This window comes from Bos indicus x Bos taurus, chromosome 29 (assembly GCF_003369695.1).
Source record: "Bos indicus x Bos taurus breed Angus x Brahman F1 hybrid chromosome 29, Bos_hybrid_MaternalHap_v2.0, whole genome shotgun sequence".
Lineage (NCBI taxonomy): Eukaryota > Metazoa > Chordata > Mammalia > Artiodactyla > Bovidae > Bos > Bos indicus x Bos taurus.
In genome coordinates, this window is record NC_040104.1 from 22,866,241 (window position 1) to 22,888,622 (window position 22,382).

General features: G+C 51.4%; 2 protein-coding genes across 2 annotated transcripts; one reads left to right on the top strand and one right to left on the bottom strand.

Moving 5' to 3' along the window:
• The first annotated feature begins 59 nt into the window (after nt 1–59).
• On the top strand, nt 60–18,128 carry VSIG2 (V-set and immunoglobulin domain containing 2). Its single transcript, XM_027531681.1, has 11 exons — nt 60–1,100; nt 1,445–1,608; nt 2,396–2,603; nt 3,383–3,541; nt 4,488–4,607; nt 4,954–5,098; nt 6,056–7,304; nt 7,648–7,747; nt 11,143–11,246; nt 13,143–13,264; nt 17,672–18,128. The coding sequence occupies exons 1-7, from the start codon at nt 1,037–1,039 to the stop codon at nt 6,183–6,185; spliced, it is 990 nt and encodes a 329-aa protein (XP_027387482.1). The 5' UTR covers nt 60–1,036; the 3' UTR covers nt 6,186–7,304; nt 7,648–7,747; nt 11,143–11,246; nt 13,143–13,264; nt 17,672–18,128.
• On the bottom strand, nt 6,472–13,950 carry NRGN (neurogranin). Its single transcript, XM_027531680.1, has 4 exons — nt 13,755–13,950; nt 7,917–8,143; nt 7,685–7,702; nt 6,472–7,287 (listed from the first exon to the last, which is right to left on the bottom strand). The coding sequence occupies exons 1-2, from the start codon at nt 13,767–13,769 to the stop codon at nt 7,922–7,924; spliced, it is 237 nt and encodes a 78-aa protein (XP_027387481.1). The 5' UTR covers nt 13,770–13,950; the 3' UTR covers nt 6,472–7,287; nt 7,685–7,702; nt 7,917–7,921.
• Nucleotides 18,129–22,382: the final 4,254 nt, after the last annotated feature.

Consider the following 22,382-nt stretch of genomic DNA (forward strand, 5'->3'; position numbering starts at 1 on the left):
TGACTCTCGGGATGATGCAAAGAGGGTGGTACCCAGACTGTAGACCCAGCAGGGCTTCTCCACACAGCCTCTGACTTGGCTTTCTGGTTCAGGATAGCTCTTCTAGAGTCTTTACAAGGGTCATGTGCTGTCAGGTGGTGCTGGAGAGGCGGGGGGAGGTCCTAACTCACTTTAAGCAGCAAGGGGATGAAATTGGTGACTTTCTGCTGGAGCTCGCAGCTTGGGTGCCTGTGCACTTAATCTTCTGCTTCCTCTTCAAGTGCAGGGCCTGAAGAACCTGACTCCTCCTGCCCTCTCCCAGACCACTGAATCCTTCCTGTCCATCCAGCAGTGACCCCCGGTACTGAGGCAGAGCCAGGCACAGGATGTGGGGCTGCTGTGTCCATACCAATCCTGCCATACGCTTTCATACCCAGGGTGGGGGCTTCTCTAGACCTCAGTTTCTCTGCGCATGTAATGGGGTGGCTCTGGGAGGCGGGAGGAGGGTTGTAGTTTCCATGGAGACACCTATCTCAACAAGGGATGCCAAAAGGGCCAAAGAAGGGGTCTCAGGGGAGAAAAGGACCTCCGAGGGCCTCAGAAGGAACAAGACTCTGTGAAGGGAGTGGAAGGGGGTGATGGGGTCTTAGCCTGGGGTTCAGGCTCACAGTGTGAGACCCCGAAGTGGTGACATCATCTCAGTTATCAGGATGCATCTCTTTTCCTCCAGGGTCGCTCTTTCCCTGCAGAGCTCCCATTCTGATCCCTCCCCTTCCCTGGAGTGCCCACCCCACCCCAAACCCAGCCCTCCCCACCCCCCACACCTGACAGCTTCAGAAATTGGGGGAAAGGGGACAACAGAAGGGGGTAGGGTGAGAATGAGTCCTGTATTGGGCCTGGAGGAGGGAGGAGCCCTTCCTTACCTCAGGGCCCGGCCTCTCCCCTTGTTTGCTCTGAGATAGCCAGTCTCGCTCGGCCCAGCACCAGCAGGCTGCTTGGTGGGCGCTCCCTTCCTTCTCCCAGACCCAGACACTCAGACGGACCAAGAGTTGGCGGGATGATGGCCTGGCTCCCGGGGTGCTTCCTCTGCAGGGTCCTGCTGGTCTGGGTCGGCTTAAGTGGTGAGGAGGGGGCTGGCAGATGGGGATGAGAGCAACCGGACTGGGGAGGGGACATGGAAGGCTGCTGGGAGGGTCGAGGACAGAGGCTGGAGGACAAGTTGGGCCTCTCTCAGTAGGGTTTAACCACCACCCAACTTCTGTTTTTCTTTTCCTGACAAACACACCCCGGGACCTGGCCCAGTCTTGGTCCTTTCACTCACCAACCTGGCGGGTCTGGGCTCCTCCCTCCCGGAAACCTCAGGTTTCGGAAAGGGAGGGATGGAGAGGAGGGAGCTGAGCCCTGGCAGAGGGAGGACACTCAGAGTCATCTGAGCCCTCCCCCCGCCGGCCTCTGGCACCCCCAGCCCCCGGGTTGGCTGTGGAGGTGAAGGTGCCCTCCGAGCCCCTGAGCGCACCGGTGGGCAAGACTGCGGAGCTGACCTGCAGCTACAGCACCTCGGTGGGAGACAACTTTGCCCTGGAGTGGAGCTTTGTGCAGCCTGGGAAGCCTGTCTCCATGTCCCAACCGGTGAGCTGGGGGTGCCTGCGCGAGTGGGGGGTCTTCTTGCCTTTGGTGGACTTGACAAGGAGATGCAGGACCAGGGGACCCACCTAGGACGAGGGCAGGGGGTCAGAGAGAGTGCATTTGGGGATGAAAATACTTGGATGAAAAAAAATCAGTGCACTCTTTCTAGATCTTCTTAGGAACACAGTCTGCATGACCCTGTATCACATACACAGTCCTGCAGTTTGTAACTTCCTCCCCCATAGTTGGACTTCCCTGGTGGCTCAGTGGTAAAGAATCTGCCCCACTAAGGCAGGAGACCGGGGTTTGATCCCTGGGCTGGAAAGATCCCCTGTAGGAGGAAATGGTGCCCACTCCAGTATTCTTGCCTGGGAAATCCCATGGACAGAGGAGCCTGGCGGGCTACAATTCATGGGGTCATAAAGAGTCAGACGGGACTTAGCCACTTCCCTATGTGAGTGCAGCTCCAGTGTCAGTTCATAAACTCACAGAGGCTAAGCTGTTGTGATTAAAAGCAGGATAAAATGCTGCCCCTTCCAGGAATATTTGCTCTCCCTCCCCGCCCCTACCCCTGGATTGAGAGCTTGCGTGGCTGAAAGCAATGAATCCAGTTCATTCAGCACCTGGGAAGGGATGATATTTGGGGACAGATAGACCTTCACGGTTCTGGCTACAGAGTATCAGCTTCCCTGGCTGCTTTAGGGAGGGTCTCTTATACCTGCTTTGAAGGACTGTAGAGTTGACACCAGGTGGCAAAAGGCACATCCGCATGTCTTCTGCTTCTCCCTAGATCCTGTACTTCACCAATGGCCAGCTGTATCCAACTGGTTCTAAGGCAGAGAGGGCCAGCCTGCTTCAGAACCCCCCCACAGGAGGAGTGGCCACCCTGAAACTGACCGATGTCCGCCCCTCAGACACTGGAACCTACCTCTGCCAGATTAACAATCCGCCAGATTTCTACACCAATGGGTTGGGGCTAATCAACCTTACTGTGCTGGGTAAGCCAGGCTAGGGACCCTCCAGCCACCCACATTACCTGAAAGATTGCACTGGCCTGCTAAATCTCCCCTATCCTGCTTTCTAGCCCAAGCACCTAACTGCACTAGAGACCTTGAAGGAAAATACCCTTTCCTAAAGTTGTCTAATCTTACCCCTGCTCCACCCTCCTCCCTCAGTCCCTAGTAAATCTCTCCCACAGATAGGGATCTGAGTCATCCCCCAACAGCTCCATCTTTAGGGGAACCTCCCATTTGCAGATAGATTCTGTTTCTCTCTAGGTTAGCAGCAGAGAAAAGCTATGGCCAATTAAAGGAAGATGGCACTCCATCACTAAGCAATAACTTCCTGTTTAGAGCATCCATCTAACCTCAAACTAGAGTCTGATTGGAGATCAGCAAACAGAAGAAACTATTAAAGGGGCTGGGGATGTTGAGATGGAAAAGAGAAGACTTAGGTGGTGGTGTGTAACAGCTGCAATCAAATATCTGAAGAGCTGTCTTATGGAGGAGAGATTTTTCTTCTTTTTTCTCTGTGGGCCCAGAGGGCAGGAAATGGAACCAATGGGAGGATATCATATTAACACAGATTTGGCTTGACATGAGGAAGAATTTTCTAACAATCAGAATTTCCAATAGTGGAAATTACTTCCTGGAGATGAGGTGGTGTGTGAACAGAGGTGGACCGCTAGGTGGTAGGTAGGAGTATTAAAGCAGGAAACTTAGCACTTCATGGAGGTGGAGCCAGAAGAAAGCTAAGGTACTTCTTATGACTTTTGCAGTGCCCCCCAGTAGACCTGCATGCAGTCAGAGTGGTCAGACCTTCGTGGGGGGCTCTGCTGCGCTCAGATGCAGCTCTTCTATGGGAGCCCCCAAGCCTGTGTACAACTGGATCCGCCTTGGAGCTTCTCCTACACCTTCTCCTGGCAGCATGGTGCAAGGTAAGGGTCCAGGCCACCAAGGAAGATGGGACTCAGAGCCTGGGCAGATCTGGCCTCTAAACTCCACACAGCCACAATAGAAGTTCCATGTCTGGAGGTATGAGATACATGGCTATATCTCCCCTACTTCTTCCTTGGCTGCCTTTACTTTTCCCTCCTGTCATCCTGTACCATCTGCAGCTGTGTGGTCCTGGGAGCATTTATCAAGCTAAACATATTTCTGATATCCTGGAAGACAGTGGAAGGCAGGGGGTATTCTGTGACTCCCACTTGTCTATTCTGGGGCTTGGGGTTCCTTGTAGATATCTTAATGGTCATGAATCATTTCCAAACTTCCTAGAGAGGAAGCCGAGGCAGAGTAGCAAGGACTGGCTTGAATCTCCTACAGGGGATCACATAGCTGGCTAAGAGCCTTGGCTTCTCAGTCTCCTCATGCTGGCTCCAGTGCCCTGGCTACCCTCCCAAGCCCAGCAAACCACTTTACCAATGCAGAAAGCCCCCAGGTCACCTCCCAATGTGTACTTTTCCTTGTAAAGGGAAGGTAAGCAGCTTAGAAGAACATTTGGGTCAGCTTAGAGCCCACTCCAGAGAACACAATTTCTAGCAATCAAACCCTTTCCACCAACCAAGAACCTGACATCAGCCAGTAGCCAGCCCACCCCAGTTTCACTGCGGTGTCTGAACCCTTCATGTGTGCCATTTCCCCTTCCCTGAAAAGGCAGCTGTATAGGGTGGAAAGAGTACAGAAGTTGCAGTGGTTTTGCACTTCCTCTCTGGGTCACCTTGGACAATTACTTTCCTTCTCTGAGCCAGTGTGCCCACTTATAGAACGAGGTTAGTTCCTTCCTGATGGGATTGTGGTAAGGATGAAGTGAGATACAGTTTTGTCATAGTGTAGCTCACTGTGAGTCGAATGAGTGATGGACACTTCTTCCTTATTCTCTAGATGAGGTGTCTGGCCAGCTCATTCTCACCAATCTCTCCCTGGCTTCCTCGGGCACCTACCGCTGTGTGGCCACCAACCAGATGGGCAGTGCGTCCTGTGAGCTGACCCTCTCTGTGACTGGTAGGGGATGCTGGGTAAAGGCTGGGTTGGTCTGCCTGGGTAGGGGGTCAGTGTGAAGCCATCGGGGGCATCAAGGAAGGTCTGTTGCTCTGACGATCATGTGTCTCCTTGTATGTGTGCTAAGTTGCTTCAGTCATGTCCGACTCTTTGCGACCCTATGGACTGTAGCCCCCCAAGCTCTTCTGTCCATGGGATTCTCCAGGCAAGCATACTGGAGTGGATTGCCAAGCTCTCCTCTATGGGGTGGTCTTTCCCACCCAGGGATTGAACCCAGGTTTCCTGCACTGCAGGCAGATTCTTTACCATCTGAGCCACCAGGCATTTATCTCCTTACGTGTCTCCTTAGACCCTTCCAAAGGCCGAGTGGCTGGGACTGTGATTGGGGTGCTGCTGGGCCTGCTGTTCCTGTCCGTGGCTGTGTTCTGCCTGATAAGGTTCCAGAAAGAAAGGAGGAAGAGGCCCAAGGAGACATTCGGGGGGAGTGACCTACAGTGAGCAGAAGGGCTGAGGGCTGGTCAGGGTGGGAGGAAAGGGCTTGGGTTAAGAGTTGGTGACGGCAGCTCTCAAACTCTGACACCTTCAGGGGTGTTTCAGGGTGAGGGGCATGGCTCAGCCCTGGGCTTTGGTTGTGCTGTGGGTGCAGTGCGGCTTGGTATTTCAGCGTGTGAGTGAAGTGTGCAGGGTGGAGGGCTTGGTTCATGAGCTACCCTCTCCCTCCTAACACTTAGAAGAATGTTTTGCTTTTCACTTTTAAGGAACTTTTACATAGATTAACAGGCTGTGGAGGCTGGGAGTTGTTTGTCCTGAGCTCTCAGCTGAGTCTAGTTCTTCTGTGTGGGGCAGAGCGAGGTAGTAAGGAAAGGAGAGGCAAAAGCCACCTGTCATCAACTTCAGCTGTCAGCTGTGGGGTCCAGAGTCAGGCATCCTTTCTCCAAGTGTGGTCCTCACACTGGGAGAGTTCCTATGTGCTAAGCTGCCTCAGTCCTGTCCAACTCTGCGACCCTATGGACTGTAGCCTGCCAGTCTGTCCTCTCCAATCCCTCCTCTGTCCATGGGATTCTCCAGGCAAGAATACTGGAGTGGGTTGCCATGCCCTCCTCCAGGGGACCTTCCCAATGCAGGAATGGAACCTGTGTCTCATGTCTCCTGCATTGGCAGGTGGGTTCTTTTACCACTAGCATCACCTGGGAAGCCCAGTCCTCAGATTACCTGAACTAGGAGTTTGTTAAACATTCAGATTCAAACCACTTCTATTCCTCCTGAAGCAGAATCTGTGTGTGTGTGTGTGTGTGTGTTTGGGGGAGGGATAGGGCCTGGAATTGTCGTTTCAACCAAAATTCCACAAGGATTCCTACGCACAGTAAAAATAAGAAGTCCCTGGGATAGAGGATGGGTGTGTTCTGAGGGATGCACCCAGCTTTCACTAAGAATTGCCTGTATCCCATCAGGGAGGACGCCATGGCACCGGGGGTTTCTGAGCAACCTTTGGAAAGGGAAGATTCTAGCAACGGGCTCCTGGAGAGGCCCTACTCTGCCAGCACGGTGACGACCAAGTCAAAGCTCCCTATGGTTGTCTGATTTCTCTCTTGATCCCTGAGGGGGAATATCAGAAATTAAAGTTTTTGGGTACCATACTGTCTCTCTCTTCGTTCTGCCGGTTTAGCAAATTCCTCTAGACTGCCCAAAGAGTATTCCCAGAAGGGATGCTGTGGGCGGGAAGTTTGGTTCCCAAGGTACCTTCTAATCTTGGTTCCCCTCCTCCCTTCACCCTTCCACCTCCACTTTTTGGTTTGGTCAAAGGAGACTTGTTCAGATTTCCAGCGGTGGCCTCATGTACCCAAACTCCCTCCCTTCTGGCACCCTCTGAACACTTGGACATTCCTCTTTATTGTTCACATTCCAACCCAGCACAGTCACATGCACACACGGAGATAAAAACCCTCCCGGCCACAGCCCCAGGAGCCCGTGGGGGGCGGGGCCAGCAGGAGCAGGGGCGGGGCCGCGGGAGACCCCTCCTACCGAGCCGCCCCCGCGCTCCGCGTTCGCGTAAACAAGCGGAGAGCTGGAGAGGTGGCTCTCGGGGTACGCTGGGGAGAGGGGAGGGCTGATTACAGGCAGGCGTGGGGTTGGGGCGTGACACGGCAACTTCCCTTCTGATCACCGGCAGGGGCATCCGACATCATAAAAACCCTCCTCCCCTCTCTCCTCGCCCCAAAGTTCTAGACTAGGCTGGGGCGTGAGCGGCGCAGCAGAGACGCAGGGGCGCCCCCTTTAGCTGCGCGCGGAACTAAAGGATTTCTTTTTTTTTTTGGAGTGTTCTTGGGCCAGGCTTAGGGCGCCCTCCGCAGTGCGCGAAGGGAAGCACGCGGAGGCTGCGGAGAGAGAGCTGCATGCTGGGTGCGGGGAGAGGTTGGCGAGAAGCTAAAGATTTGGGGGCGCGAGGATGGGGGGGGTCAGGATGGGGAGGAAGGGCGAACGGGGACCATACGAGACTGGAGAGCTAACTAAAAGGGCACGGCCTTAGCGACTGATGGACGAAGTGTTCCTGGGAGAGGGAGTCTCTGGGGGAAGCAGAGAGGGCTCCTGAAGCTGGCAGGTTGGTGGAAAGGAGAGGATCACAGACACGGCAGGGAAGTCTCGTCACTGCGAAGGGGACGCGGCATCCATCTGTCTCGGGAAACTGAGCAGAGAGAAGGGGTGAGCACCTGCCCGCTCCCAGTACTTTCTTCTCTACCCTCCGTCCTGAACCGGGGCACCCAGGGCGGGGAGCGGGGATCACCCGGGACTGCCCACTCGGAGTCACTGAGCTGAAATGAGCCCGCGGCCGGCAGGTGTGCGAGCCGCGGGGTGTTTGTGACCCCTGGGCCCGGCTTGTGGAGTCCAGTGCGGGTGACAGGTGTGTCGGTCCAGTTGCGCCCGTCGCAGCGTCAGCTGTTACCAAGGGTCAGAAAGCCCGTAGGCTTAGGGGCATTTTCCCCGGCTGGAGGCGGGTGGGGGCGGAAGAGGGAAGGGGTGGGTCTGGGGCTTTTCTATCACTCAGGGGTCCCACCCCGCTGCTTCGGAGTCGCATTCATTACCTTCGAAAATGCTCAGTCCTTCGGTCCGGGGCGAGGCAGAACGGAGGATGGAGGTAGAAACAGGTGAGCTCTCGAGCCCGCAGCCTCGTCCCCACCACGCGTCCCCACCCCACATCGCCAATTTCCTTGGCTCCCTCCACACCCTTCTCCATCCCCCAGTGCCCTTAGTCATCCTTGCACCTTCGGAGGAAGGGGCCCGGTGTCGGGAAGGAGAGCCTGCGGCCCGCCTCACCTGGCCTAGTCTCCGCTGGGGCCGCCGCCCGCGCCTCCCCTGGCGCCCCCAGCTCCGCCTGGTCCCCCGGGGCCCGGGCCCTTCCGGCCACGCTCTCCGCTCTTTATCTTCTTCCTTGCCATGTGGCCCCGGAAACTCGCCTGGATTTTGGCAGCGGCCGCGTTGGCACCCGGATCGTCCAGAGGGATGTCTAGAATGTCGTCGTCCGGCTTCGAGCAGGCGCTCTCCTGAGGGTAGGGTAGCGGGGAGGGGGTGTTTCTTGTGGGATGACCCAGCCGAGATCCCCGAGAGGGTGGGGTAGGAGGAGAGACTTGCGGGACTGAGACCAGAGCTACGCGGGAGTGGGAAGCGCAGAGAAGGGGCTAAGGCAGGGCCGGCACTGGGGCAGGGGGAGGGGACGGTGTATGTGTGTGCTTGTGTGTCTTGGGCAGCGGCAGACAAAAAGGAACGTTCAGGGTCAGGTGGACACAGCTGTGTTCCCAACTCCGGAAAAAGAAGCGCACAGTAGATGTGCTACAAGACAGCCAGGTAGCCGTAAGTGAGCCACGGCCCAAGCCAGCGGCCCAGTGAGGGGAGTCGTCTAGCTGTCTGGAGGGTGCCTGCAATTACTGGAGAAGAGCAAAGTAAACCACGGCGGGACTCCTGGACACGGCTGCCTTTCCCCCATCCTCAGAGGGTGCCTCTGGCTTAGAAGGGTCCCTGCTGAGTCCAGGATTCCCTGGGGGAGGGTTTAGAAGAATCAGCAGGCTGTCCCTTCGCTGAGTAAAATCACCCCAGAGCTCAAAGCTGGGATGAAGGTGAAGAGGGGGCTTACCCTGCAGTGGGGCAGCCTTCCCCCACCCAGGGCTAGAGGCCAGAGACTGTTTCCCATTCAGGCTCTATTCTGCACTGCTCCAAACACAGGAGAGAGGGGATGGTCTGCAAGAAGCTACAGAGAAAAGGCTTCACTTCAAAAAAGGACAAAGGAAAGATAAGCAAGAGCAAGAAGTCCTTTCCATGAGGTGCGCAAGAGAAAGAAAAGAATAATGACAATAGTTCCTAATACCACTGAAGCACTGCCCTTGTTCCAGGCATGGCAACACAAGGTTTTACAGATGTTATTTTATTTAGCCCTGCTAACAACCCTATGACGTACCTTTTATTGTTATCCCAGTTGACCCTTAATCAAACTGAGTTAAATCTTGAAAACCTACTTGAGGTTGTACAGGTAGTTATCAGGACCAAAGAGTCAAGCCTTTGTATGTTAGAGTCCAGACTCTATTTTTAACCCCTGCCTGTGTATGTGCTAAGTCGCTTCAGTCGTGTCCGACTCTTTGCGACCCAATGGACCACAGGCTCTTCTGTCCATGAGATTCTCCAGGCAAGAATACTGGAGTGGATTGCTCTGCCCTCCTCCAGGGGATCTTCCCAACCCAGGGATCAAACCTGTGTCTCATGTGTCTCCCCATTCTTTACCACTAGCGCCACCTGGGAAGCCCCTTTTAACCCCTACTTTGCAGATAAGCAAAGACAGTCAAGAAAATGAACCATGCTCTACCACTTGCTAATTGAGTGGTCTTGGGCAAGTTTTCTAATCTTTTCCTATCTCCATTCCTTCTCAGAACTCAAACCATCTGAAATCAGGTCCCTCTGGGTCATGGGGAAGAATAAACACTGTGATATGCAGAAAATTTCTGGCACAATCTAGTCGCTCAATTAATGGTAGCTATTATGATTCTTTTAAATAATGGTAAGTTGATGCAAGATAGTTGTTTCAGTAGGTTGAAGCAGTCATGTAAAAGCAATATCATAGGGAGCAACCAAAAAATAAGGAGACCCAACCCAACAGCTATGAGGTGAGGTGGGAAGCTTAAGGTTAACTATGGAGTTAAAAGGGCATTTCTCCTTTGAACTGACTTTTTTTTTTTTTGCCTGAGGACTTCCACTACTTTCCCTGTGTTTTTGTTTCTCTGGCAGGAGATGACCAAGGTCTTACATACTAAGAGTACTTCAGTTCCATTCCTTTCTCTTCCCTCCATCACCCATCCAGTTCACAGAATTGAGATGAGTGTGAGTGGGACCTCAGTGACCACTGCCCCAACCAGATCCCACCCCAGGACCTTCATAGGTTTCAATCTCAGATGCTTAAGTCCAGGTTTACAAATGGCTTCCTCTCATCATGGTCCCCAAGGTTGTCTGCATTTTCTGGGCTTCAGAGATCTTTGGTTTGCACTCAAGATGCCCACAGTTGAGTTAAGTGCAGATAAAAGGTGTTATCAAGGGCTGGGGTGGCTTTGGAGAGGCCTGACACACTCTTTTTGTCTTTCCTGGGTCTATCCCCCTCTCCCTGACATCTCATTCCCCACTTATAAACAGAAATCACTCTTTTTTTTGATCCTCGATTCTCAGAACTCAAACCTTTCTTGGGGATATTCTTAGGGAATGGCGAAAGTTTCTTCTCCAAAGAGGACAATGATCAAAACCGCATGCCCAACGCCCTCCCCTGAGCCAGCAGCTGTAGCGGTTGAGCGGAGGAAGGGGTATCTTCCCCCAGAAATGCTCATACCCACCTGCTGCCACCACCCACCCCAGCTGCATCCAGAATGGAACAACAGGCAGAGCCACCCCCAACTCACTGCTTCTCCCCAGAGCCCACTCCCTCTCCCTTCAGCTGAGTTCTCAGGGCAGAGCTGGAGGGACAGTAAAAAGACCCAGGAAGGCTGCCTACGTTGGTGCCTTCCAAAACCAAGATCTGATGGTGTGTGCTGAGAGCTCTGCATGAACTAGGGGGCTTCTGGAAGGGGGAGGTGGATAGTTGTGGGCAAAACACGAGTCATGGCTCTTGGTCCCAAACATCACTTCAGCTCTGAGGATCTCAATATCTTCAGCCACATCTAGAAGTTGTCCCCAATTAAGGCAGTCTCCTTCAGCTCCCTTGTTCTAAAGGCTTTAAGAATTATCCCTGCCTACTGCTTGTCATATGCTGGGCCCTGTGCTAAGCACTTTGCACCCGTTGGTGGTGGTGATGGTTTAGTTGATCAGTTGTGTCCGACTCTTGCGACCCTGTGGAGCCCACCAGGCTTCTCTGTCCATGGGATTTCCCAGGCAAGAATACTGGAGTGGGCTGCTGTTTCTTGCTTCAGGGGATTTTCCTGACCCAGGGATTGAACCCATGTCATCCGCATTGCAGGAGGATTCCTTACTGCTGAGCCAAAAAGGACGTCTTCATTTAATCTCTATTTTACAGGTCAAGAAACATCCGAGATATCTTGCAAATTACCCAAGGTCACAGAGCCGACAAATAGTGATGGGATTCAGAAACCTGTGCTGCGAACTACTTCCTCAGGGCAGGTAATTATTTCTATGAGTTGGATCATCAACTAGACTAAGTAAAAAAAAAAAAGTCCAAAACTGTTTCTTTGCCTTTTTATATTAAGTGATTCAGGAAAAGCCTGATATTTGTGACTATGTAAATTGGCAACCGGTACATCTGAATCAACAGCTCTTGCTCTTAAAAAAAAAAAAAAAAAAGCAGGACTGTTTTCTTCCCATTTCTGTCTGAGCCTCTTTACCAAGGAGAAAGAAGGGAATAAGGGAGGCCTAGGTGTTGCCCAAACACCAGGTTGGATAGTTAGCAGGGAGAGCCCAGGATGGATGGTGAAGAAGGACTGGTTCCCAGCCTCCCAGATGTGCTCTGTTCACTATGCATGTCCCAGCTTCCTCCCAGTGCAGAGCTCAGCCCTCCACAGAATGGAGATGGGTAGGAAGATGCTCAGTCCCAGCCCTGCCCCAACCCTCAGCCTGTCACCTCTTCTTGGACCCCCTGCACAGCCTGGCAGTGGTGCTGTCTCTTGCCCAGCCCTTTAGCCCTGCATACCTAAGACACGACCTGAAAGGGGGAGGGCGCCTGTGTACAGAATGCACTGGAGGAGGTGACCCAGAATACGGGGCAAGTGGGATAATTGTGTGTTTGCCTCTGCTGTATTATTTGAGTGAGCAGCGTCTTCTTTTTTAGGGGACACTTATTCCAACCATGCCCACCAGCCCTTCAGTATGGCTTTCTGGGCACTCAGGAACATGGTCCAGGGCAGACCAGAGCCCACAGGCAGGCACCCGACATCCTACTCTAATTAGTCCTGCAGGTGCCAGTGGGGACAAGTTACTGTCCTTCTCTGGCTTTTTGTTGTCTTTGCTCTTGCATTTCTTTCCATTGACCATGATTCCTGACTTACTTCCCCAGCATTCTTACCATCTGGGCAATATTTCCTCTCCCCCACAGGCATACCCAGAACCCACCATCCATTTATTTTCTCTGTTTTGTAAAACACCACTGGGGGGTGAGGAGCCCAGGAACCTCCATTAAGAGCCCAATTTTCCTTTCACAACCAAAAACTGCTTCCAGGAGAACAACAGAGAGGAAAGGCTGGAAGAAAATATGTTATCAGGGCTTTCTCTAGGGGTGGGATTGTAGATGATTGACATGTTTCTTTTTTATACTTTTCTTCAGTTTAAATTTTTTTTTCTGTTATGAGCATATTACCTTTACAATGAGGAAATATTGGAAATATTTATAGGAGAGGTTAAATTACAGCTGTTGGAATCAGACAAGTCTAGTGTTCTACCTTCACACTTAGAAGCTGTGCTTCCTTGGGCAAATCATTTAATCTTTCTAAACCTCACTTCGCACATCTGTAAAATGGAAAAATGTCTACCTCACAGGGTTGTCATGATGGTTAAATATAAAGTGTTAGGTACATGGTAAGCATTCACAAATTGACAACAATTATTTGTATTAATAAGAGCTAAACATCATAACAACAGCCACAACCACTTGCCCCTTTCTTTCTGCCTCTTGGTACTCAGACACAGGGAACCCTCACCTCTTCTAAATTGGGCTATTCCTTCCATCCAAACCTCATTTAGCCCCCTTTTTAAGCCATACGGTGGAGGGTGAGGAGCAGGCAAAGTTATAACTTCTTGTGTCATTAGCTGGGTTGACCAAATGGCTGAGAATACAAGGACTTTGGAGTCGGACTTTCTCTATACGTAAGGACTAAAAATAAATAAAAGTAACAATAAACAAATACAAACATATCGTATACACGTATGATCACCACTCCTCGGATGTGCCAGGAGCCTGGTCCTGTGCGAGGCGCTTTCATGCCCGCACCTTTAACAGCAACCTGCTTTGGCGTCAGGTCTCCTTGTGGGCGCTGACAAATTGCAGACACTTCCTTCCCTCGCCAGCAGGGCTCTCTCGCGGTCACTTCACCCAGCCCCCTCCAGAGCTAGAAAGCGTTGGAGGCCGGGCCAATCCCTCCCCAGGACCACATGGACTAGGCTCTTCGCTGCCCATCATCAGTACTAAGGTAACCAACATGAATTGACTATCTCACCGGGCGCTGCACAGGACGCGAGGGTCACCAAGGTCATCCTGTCCGCCCACCGACGGCGGCAGTAGTGGGATGGGGATTGGGGTGAGGGCCGAAAGCCAGGGGAAAGGAGTCGCGGTTGCTTCGCTAGGCGACGGTTTCCAGCGTCTCCCTGGGGAAGTTCCTCTTCTCGTCTAACCTGCAGCTTTACTGTTGCAGAGCCTTGTCGAGCTCCGGGTCCAACCTAGACTGCTTAGCGGATGGGCGCCCAGACGCCCCCGCGAGTTGGGAGCATTTTTCCTAGGGCTTCCAAGTCAGGCGGGCGCCTTCCACCACCCACCATTCGCGTCTCAGCAGGCACCCTTATGGCTCCTAGGTCTTCTGCACCCACTTCCATCCCTCACTTCCCACTGCCCCTCCAGGAGCTTCTCGGTAGCCCCTTCCCCAGACCAAGCTGAGTGCCCGTCCCCCAGGCCCGCTCACTTACGGTGCAGCAGTCCATGTTTGATGTCAGGAGTCCTTGGCTGGGACGGAGGCTGGCGCAGGGGGTCTGCGCGGTGACAGGTGGGGACCCTGGGGCGGTGGCGAGGCAGCCGATCCGCGCCGAACTAGCAGCTCAGCTCTCGGGTCCTCTCTCCCGCGCTCCGCTCTGCTGGAGAAAGTATCCTGAGCCCTGCGGAAGAGAAGCCAATCAGGAGAAGCCCTCGGCAGAGTGGGCGGGGGGATTAGAGGCAGGGCCACGCCCCCTCGCGGCTCCCTCCTCCTCGCCCCGCCTCCTGCCCCAACCCCTCTGCCTACACACTTTCATCCATTCCTCCTACACACCCCATCCTCCCAAACTCACCACCAACACCCTCCCCGTTGCTGCCGAGGCGGCAGACTGCCAAGCAGATGTATGCCGGCGCACGCAGAAGGAGGACCCCGACATCCCGGGCACAAAAACACTCGCATCTGGGCACAACACTCCTCCCACCCACAGAGAGAAAACCATGCACCCCTCACCCACACTTCCACAAACTAGCTAGAGTCCCAAATATGGTTCCCTCTACCTTCCCTCCCCACTCAGGCCTCAAAGAATTTAATGACCCCCTAGGACGTGCGGTTTAAAGGTATCGTCATCACTCTGCGGTGGAATGGGGAAGGCGTGGGTACATAACCTGGAGGTGGGCACGCGTAAACACAAAAGCTCACACCAGAGCCCAACACGTCCATATATGATACTTCCCAGGCTCACTAAAACGTGCACTTCGACACGCAGACAAAGACTGCAAAAATAACTAAACAGGCCTTGTACACACGCTGTGCTGATACACGCAGACTCCCTGTTATGTGCACACACCAGCACGCATGGACACGGCAATCACCCTACTGGAAATGTCTGCATTACATATCTATCTATCCATCCATCCATCCATCCATCCATCCATCTATATGTCCTGCACTAACAAGATAAAATCATATATGCATGACACCCATTTGGTGTGTGTATATATAGAGAGAAAGATATATGTAGATATACACACCTTTCCTTCCCACTCCCCAAGCCACACCTCCCCAACCTCTTGTTCCATTGCTTCTGTATAAGACAAATACTGGCTACTCTCACCCTTGCCCCTGGGAGGGGAAGAAAATACTCTCAACCCCAGTGTAGGGAAATATCCAAAGTCATCAGTTCTCTGGGTCCATGGTGGAGGAAGGATGTGGGCTTTGTGAGAGGCTTGGGAAGGGAGATATGGGAGGAGGAGCCTCGTAGGAGAACAGCCTGGTGGGGGAACAGCTTGCCAACCTCCCCCAACCGGTCAGGGTACCAGAGCTAGCAGCGTGGCATGCTAGTGAAGAGGTTGGGCCACTTCTGAGAAAACTGGGAGGTCCTTCTCAGCTGAGGTCCTAGAGGAGGGAAGGAAGCAAGGATGCCTGCTCTTCAGATGTGTGGACTGGAGCAGAGGGGAGGAGGGGGAAAATGCCCTGTGGCTCTGGCTGAGACAGGGGTTGCTGAAACGGCACTGATGAGACTCCACAGCCACTTGCCTGTCCTAGCACGGCTGTCACATGCTTCCTTCCTACCTGAACATTTGGGCTTTGCTTGCCAAAGGGAAAATGAGTGGGAGGGAAACTCTGGTGGCCACTCAGGTTGGGGACAGGGTTAGCCAGCTTGTCTCCCAAGCTGAGCTGGATGCCGGCTGGGATTCCAGGCCCCGGGGTGTAGGGGTGTCTCTCTCAGCAGGTTTGGGACCCACCCACCCTTGTAACTGAAAATCTGTTCCCCAGTCTGTCTCTGGCACATCCTTCATCCCCCACCCCCCCACCTCCACCAAATGGCAGAAAGTCCTGGGAACTCGGGCCCTTGCCTACATGAGGGCCTCGGGTTTGTGCCAGTTAGCGTTAGTTTTCAACTCTGGCTTCCAGAGGAGGGAGGGAAGGAGGACCTGAGGGGCACACTGGATATCAGGCCTGGACTCCGTGCTTATCTCTTCCCAAATTAGAGCTGAGGAATTCGGGATTGAGTGAGTTTGCAGTAAAGTCTCCCAAGTTGCTAGGCAACATCACTCTGCAGGCTGCATTGCCTCTGGGCCCTTCTTCCTGCTGGTCAGAGCTGAAGAGGGGGGTATCTTATTAATGCACCCCCCCTTCAGAGCCCCGCACAGGCAGCACAGCCCTCTCCTCCTCCTGAACGACACCTTTGTGTGGAGGTGAGGGTGTCTCTGAACAACCGCAGGCCCAAGGGACAATGGATACGCGACTGTGGTTCTACCTGGAAAACAACCATTTCAGCAAGAGCCCACTTGAGGCGCCTACGCAGAACTGGCCACAGCGCTTGTCAGGGGGATGGGCAGGCGCAGAGGTGAGGAAAAGGTAGACAGACAGGAAGGCAGAGACAGAAATAGGAAGGCAGACACCCACAGACTCAAGTATCCAGAGGGGAGCAGCACCACTACATGGGGATGTCCCCATATAATGACACCTACATGCATACACACACACACACACACACACACACTGGTCACACATCTTCAGAGACACGTACTGTGGGCTCTTCGCCACACAGTCACATCCAAAGATACGCACAGAAGCAGGCCCCTCCACCAGCACACATCAAGGACACGCACATCCTCTGGTGAGGGGTTCCTCTTCCGGACTAGGTGACTAAGGTTGTCGGCAAGTCTGGCTGGGTGGATCTGTGAGCCTCTGATTCTCGAATCAATGAGAAGGAAAGGAGACAGGAGCAGTGAGGACTGAGGGGTCCCAGGACTTTGAGGAACTGACGAGACCAGATGACACTCCCCACAGAGAACTGCCTGGCCTGGGGCCTGGGGCCAAGGTCAGCCTTTGGAGTGTTACCTGTTAACCTGCTGGGCTTGGGCCCTGCATTTATCGTCCTTGACTCTTCACATTTCAAAAACTCCTCAACTTCCACTGCTATTGAAGGAGAAGGATTGCAGGCCTAGAAAGGGGAGGAACTCTGGAGGGGCCTGGTTTGAGAGTGAGCTGGGGCCCGTGGGTGCAGAGAGGAGGCTGGACTCAGCAGGGAGTAGGGAGGTGGAGGGCACAGCTGGAAGGCAAAGCTGGCAGAGGAGGAGATGGCTCAACACAAGAAAGGATAAAAGATGGATTAGTGGGAAGCTTCTAGGGTCCAGTACAGATTCTTCTTGGGACAGATGGAGGGGGATTTGGAGAGAGCTGGTCCTCATAAGCGGAGACAAACGCCAAGGCACATGGCAAGCTATTTGCCAAGACTTGTGGCTTCCCCGCCTTGGAGTGGGCACTTTCTGAACATAACATCCTAGCTGTAACCCACGGTGGGACTCCACCATAAGACGAGGGTGGGACGTGGGAGGCTGCGCCTTTGGTGAAGCCGAGCTGGGGGCTTCTTAGGTCAGGATTTTGAGTGGAAGGGGTGAAGGTAGCAGGAAATTCATTTTTCTCTGCAAATATTTCAGCTTTTGCTGTGGTAGTATTTTTAGCGACTTGGTTGGCAGAGGAGGAACCCGGGTACATTTTTAAAGGGGCCTCTACCAGACTTGAGGTCTCCTCCCACCCTACCCCCACATTTCAGAAAGGCAAGGGGGAGAAAGCACACGGCATTCAAATCTAAAAGTCGGTTTTGCTAGCCGTTAGGCCACCGTGAAGTCATCTTTGCGGTAGTCGTTGTCTGTTTTCATTAACATCATTCTCATTAGCATCCTTATCAAGAGTAAATATTTCTCGAACTTCTGCCGTGTGCAGGGTGCTGCTCCAGGCAGGATAGAAAAAGCTTACCAGGACACACTTGGTGAGAGAGAGAAGGGAGCAAACTTCCGAGTGAGTGCTGGGTGCTGTGTGTCGTGCTAGCCACGTTGTCAATGTGATTTCGTTTAATTCTGATAACAACCCTGCAAGTTAGGCCTTATCTTTCCTATTTTACAGATGAGGATGCGAAGAACTTTCAGGGGTTGAAGAATTTACCCAAGCTTCCACTGGCATGAAATGCAAGAGCCTGGATTAAAACCCAGAAGAGAATGATAATATTATCCTAAATCTGAATAATGATTTACAAGGTGTTTCCACAATCGTGATTTAATTTGGTGCTTTTGAGAACTGTGTGAGGAGGTATTAGTATTTTTGACGCGTTTGAGGAGGAAGTGAGGCCTGGAGAGATTCAGGGACTCGGGTCTTGTTGATACGAGTCTGGTACACTGCAGGACTAAGACTAAAAGGCGAGAATTCTGTTACAGCTTTGAATTCTGTGAGTGTTCACCTCTACAACTCCCAGTGCTTACTGGGCTCGAAAGAATGGGTTACAGTGGTTAACAAATCGTGCGCTGTGTCTCTTCTCTTGGCTCTTACAGTCTTACAGATAAAAGTACATATGTATGTATGTGTATATATATCTATGTGCACATATAGCTTATGTATATATAGATATGCTGCTGCTGCTGCTGCTAAGTCGCTCCAGTCGTGTCCGACTCTGTGCGACCCCATAGATGGCAGCCCACCAGGCTCCCCCGTCCCTGGGATTCTCCAGGCAAGAACACTGGAGTGGGTTGCCATTTCCTTCTCCAAGGCATGAAAGTGAAAAGTGAAAGGGAAGTCGCTCAGTCGTGTCCGACTCCTAGCGACCCCATGGACTGCAGCCCACCAGGCTCCTCTGTCCATGGAGTTTTCCAGGCAAGAATACTGGAGTGGGATGCCATTGCCCTCTCCGATATATAGATATAGATGTATATAAATATATGTATCTACATGTACATGTATGAGACATATTTATATTTCCTAAAGTAATAAATAGTGAACTCTGGGAGTTGGTGATGGACAGGGAGGCCTGGCGTGCTACGATTCTTGGGGTTGCAAAGAGTCGGACATGACTGAGCGACTGATCTGATCTGATCTGAAAGTAATAAATGATAGATGCCAAATGAATGATGCAGACAGTAAGTGTTATGAGAATTGAGATAGGGGAGAAATAATTGAAAATTTGGATGATCCAGGAAGGCTTCCTGGAGGAGGATGGTTTGGAGGAAGAATAGGACTAAAAGAAATAAAAGTCAGGGGACTTCCCTGGTGGTCCAGTGGTTAAGACTTCACCTTCCAGTGTGGGGAGTGTGGGTTCAATCCCTGGTCTGGGAGCTAAGATTCTACATGCCTCCTGGCCAAAAAACCAAAACAGAAACAATGTTATAACAAATTCAGTAAAGATTTTTTCAAAAAAGAAGTGAATAGGGCTGGAAGTAGGCAGAAGGACATTTCAGGCACGCACTGCATTTAGTGTCGCTGTTGGCTCAATGCAGTCTCCCTGTCTAGAAAGACTGTGAGGACAGCAATTCCATCGCCCGCCCCTCACGCAGGGTTTATGTCTAAATCAGTGCCCTGACGACACCCTGGGGCACTGCCAGGCCTCAAGGTCACGTCAGCTGTGTGCTCCCGCCTGGTCAGCAGCCCCGCCGCTCCTCAGAGCTCTAACACACACCTGCTCCCTTGCCCCTGTGCCAGGGGCCTGCCTCCTCCCGGTCCATGCCCTGTTACTCTGGGTCTCAGCGTAATTCTGAGTCCTGCGTGCAGTTTGCTCCTTGTTCCTATATTGCCCCATTTACTTATTCTCTAGCCCTCCGTTTCCCTTTCCTCAGTTTGCTTCCCTGCGTTTCCTGATGAATAAAAGCCAGTGATGGCCTAGCAACATGTGTACCTGCTGAGCCTCACATCCCACCTGCAAACATTGAACCAACAAAGTTATTCTTATAACAAGCAAACAACCATTCTGATAATATTTTAAACTCCCACACAAACCTAAGAACCACTTCAATTTTGGTCCAGATAATGCCTGTTTTAATTGTTTTTTTGTTTGTTTTTATAAAAAGACTTATATGAGGTATGGTTTTTACCTTAGTCTGTTTGAAGACCTTTTCTCCTTTTGTGGTTCAGGTGGACAATGGATAAAAGAGATTCCTGGGGCTTCCCTAGTAGTCCAGGGTTAGGACTCTGAGCTTCCAAGGCAGGGAGTGTAGGTTCGATCCCTGATCAGGGAACTAAGATCCCGCATGCCTCATGGCATGGCCCAAAACTTAAAAACAATTTTTTTAAGTAAAAGAGATTCCTTGTTCTTTCAGTAATGTGCGTCAGGTGAGGTGCAGGCCATTCTTCCTGCCATTGTCTACCTTAGGGAAGAAGGGGAAACATCCAGGAGATAGCGACTCTTGAAGTCATACAGAATGGGCATCTCTTGGAATGTGTATGTAGCCAGCATTCCACATTTAAGTTGCTCCACGCTACACTCTCTGCAGGTGGTGATTGCAGCCATGAAATTAAAAGACGCTTACTCCTTGGAAGGAAAGTTATGACCAAGATAGATAGCATATTCAAAAGCAGAGACATTACTTTGCCAACAAAGGTTCGTCTAGTCAAAGCTATTGTTTTTCCAGTGGTCATGTATGGATGTGAGAGTTGGACTGTGAAGAAAGCTGAGCGCCGAAGAATTAATGCTTTTGAACTGTGGTGTTGGAGAAGACTCTTGAGAGTCCCTTGGACTGCAAGGAGATCCAACCAGTCCATCCTAAAGGAGATCAATCCTGGGTGCTCTTTGGAAAGAATGTTGCTAAAGCTGAAACTCCAATACTTTGGCCACCTCATGCAAAGAGCTGACTCATTGGAAAAGACTCTGATGCTGGGAGGGATTGGGGGCAGGAGGAGAAGGGTTCGACAGAGGATGAGATGACTGGATAGCATCACCGACTCGATGGACGTGAGTTTGGGTGAACTCCGGGAGTTGGTGATGGACAGGGAGGCCTGGTGTGCTGCAATTCATGGGGTCGCAAAGAGTCGGACACGACTGAGCAACTGAACTGAACACTCTCTAGTCTGAGAGCTTGGGTAGAGTGGTGGTTTTCGTCTGGATCCAGAGGCCATGGTTGTCATCCATTTGACATCTAGCTACTATTGCCTTATATTAACACTTAAAAAAAAAATAACCTTTTGTTTTACTTTAGAAAAAACACATGCAAAAGTAAACAGAGTTAATACATAAAGGAACTCCAAGTACCCATCACTCACTTTCAATAAGTCTCAGGTCATCACCAAATTTACCAATATTCCTCATGACTCCCCCATTATCATTTTACTTATAAATATTCAAGTATATGGGCTTCCCTGGTGGCTCAGACGGTAAAGAATCCACCTGCAATGTGGGAGACCTGGGTTCGATCCCTAAGCTGGGAAGATCCTCTGGAGGAGGGCATGGCAACCCACTCCAGTCTTCTTGCCTGGAGAATTCCATGGACAGAGGAGCCTGGTGGGCTACAAAGAGTCCATGGGGTTGCAAAGAGTTGGACACGACTGAGCGACTAAGCACGTATGTCCCTGAAATATCAATTCAATCAGTTTAGTCACTCAGTCATTGTCTGACTCTTTGGGACCCCACAGACTGCAGCACACCAGGCTCCCCTATCCATCTCAACTCCTGGAGCTTGCTCAAACTCATGTCCATTGAGTAGGTGATGCCACCCAACTATCTCATCCTCTGTCAAATCCTTCTCCACTTGCCTTCAATCTTTCCCAGCATCAGGGTCTTTTCAAATGAGTCAGTTCTTTGCATCAGGTGGCCAAAGTATTGGAGTTTCAGCTCAGCATCAGTCCTTCCAATGAATATTCAGGACTGATTTCCTTTAGGATGGACTGGTTGGATCTCCTTGCAGCCCAAGGGACTCTCAAGAGTCTTCTCCAACACCACAGTTCAAAAGCATCAATTCTTTGGCACTCGGCTTTCTTTATAGTCCAACTCCTACATCCATATATGACTACTAGAAAAACCATAGCTTTGACTAGGTGGACCTTTGTTGGTAATGTAATGTTTCTGCTTTTTAATATATTGTCTAGGTTGGTTATAGCTTTTCTTCCAAGGAGCAAGCATCTTTTAATTTCATAGCTGCAGTCACCATCTGCAGTGATTTTGGAGTTCAAAAAAATAAAGTCTGTCACTGTTTCCATTGTTTCCGCATCTATTTGCCATGAAGTGATGGGACCAGTTGCCATGATCTTAGTTTTTTGAATGTTGAGTTTTGTTTTTTCTTTTTGAATGTTGAGTTTTAAGCCAGTTTTTTCACTCTCCTCTTTCACTTTCATCAAGAGGCTCTTTAGTTCTTCTTTGCTTTCTGCCATGAGGGTGGTGTCATCTGTATATCTGAGGTTATTGATATTTGTCCCGGAAATCTTGATTCCAGCTTGTGCTTCATCCAGCCCAGCATTTTACATGATGTACTCTGCATATAAGTTAAATAAGCAGGGTGATAATATACAGCCTTGATGTACTCCTTTCCCAATTTGGAACCAGTCTGTTGTTCCGTGTTCAGTTCTAACTGTTGCTTCTTGACCTGCATACAGATTTCTCAGGAGGCAGGTCAGGTGGTCTGGTATTCCCATCTCTTTAAGAATGTTCCACAGTTTGTTGTGATCCACACAGTCAAAGGCTTTGGCATAGTCAATAAAGCAGAAGTAGACGGTTTTCTGGAACTCTCTTGCTTTTTTGATGATCCAACAGTTGTTGACAATTTGATCACTGGTTCCTCTGGTTTTTCTAAATCCAGCTTGAACATCTGGAAGTTCATGGTTCATGTACTGTTGAAACCTGGCTTGGAGAATTTTGAGCATT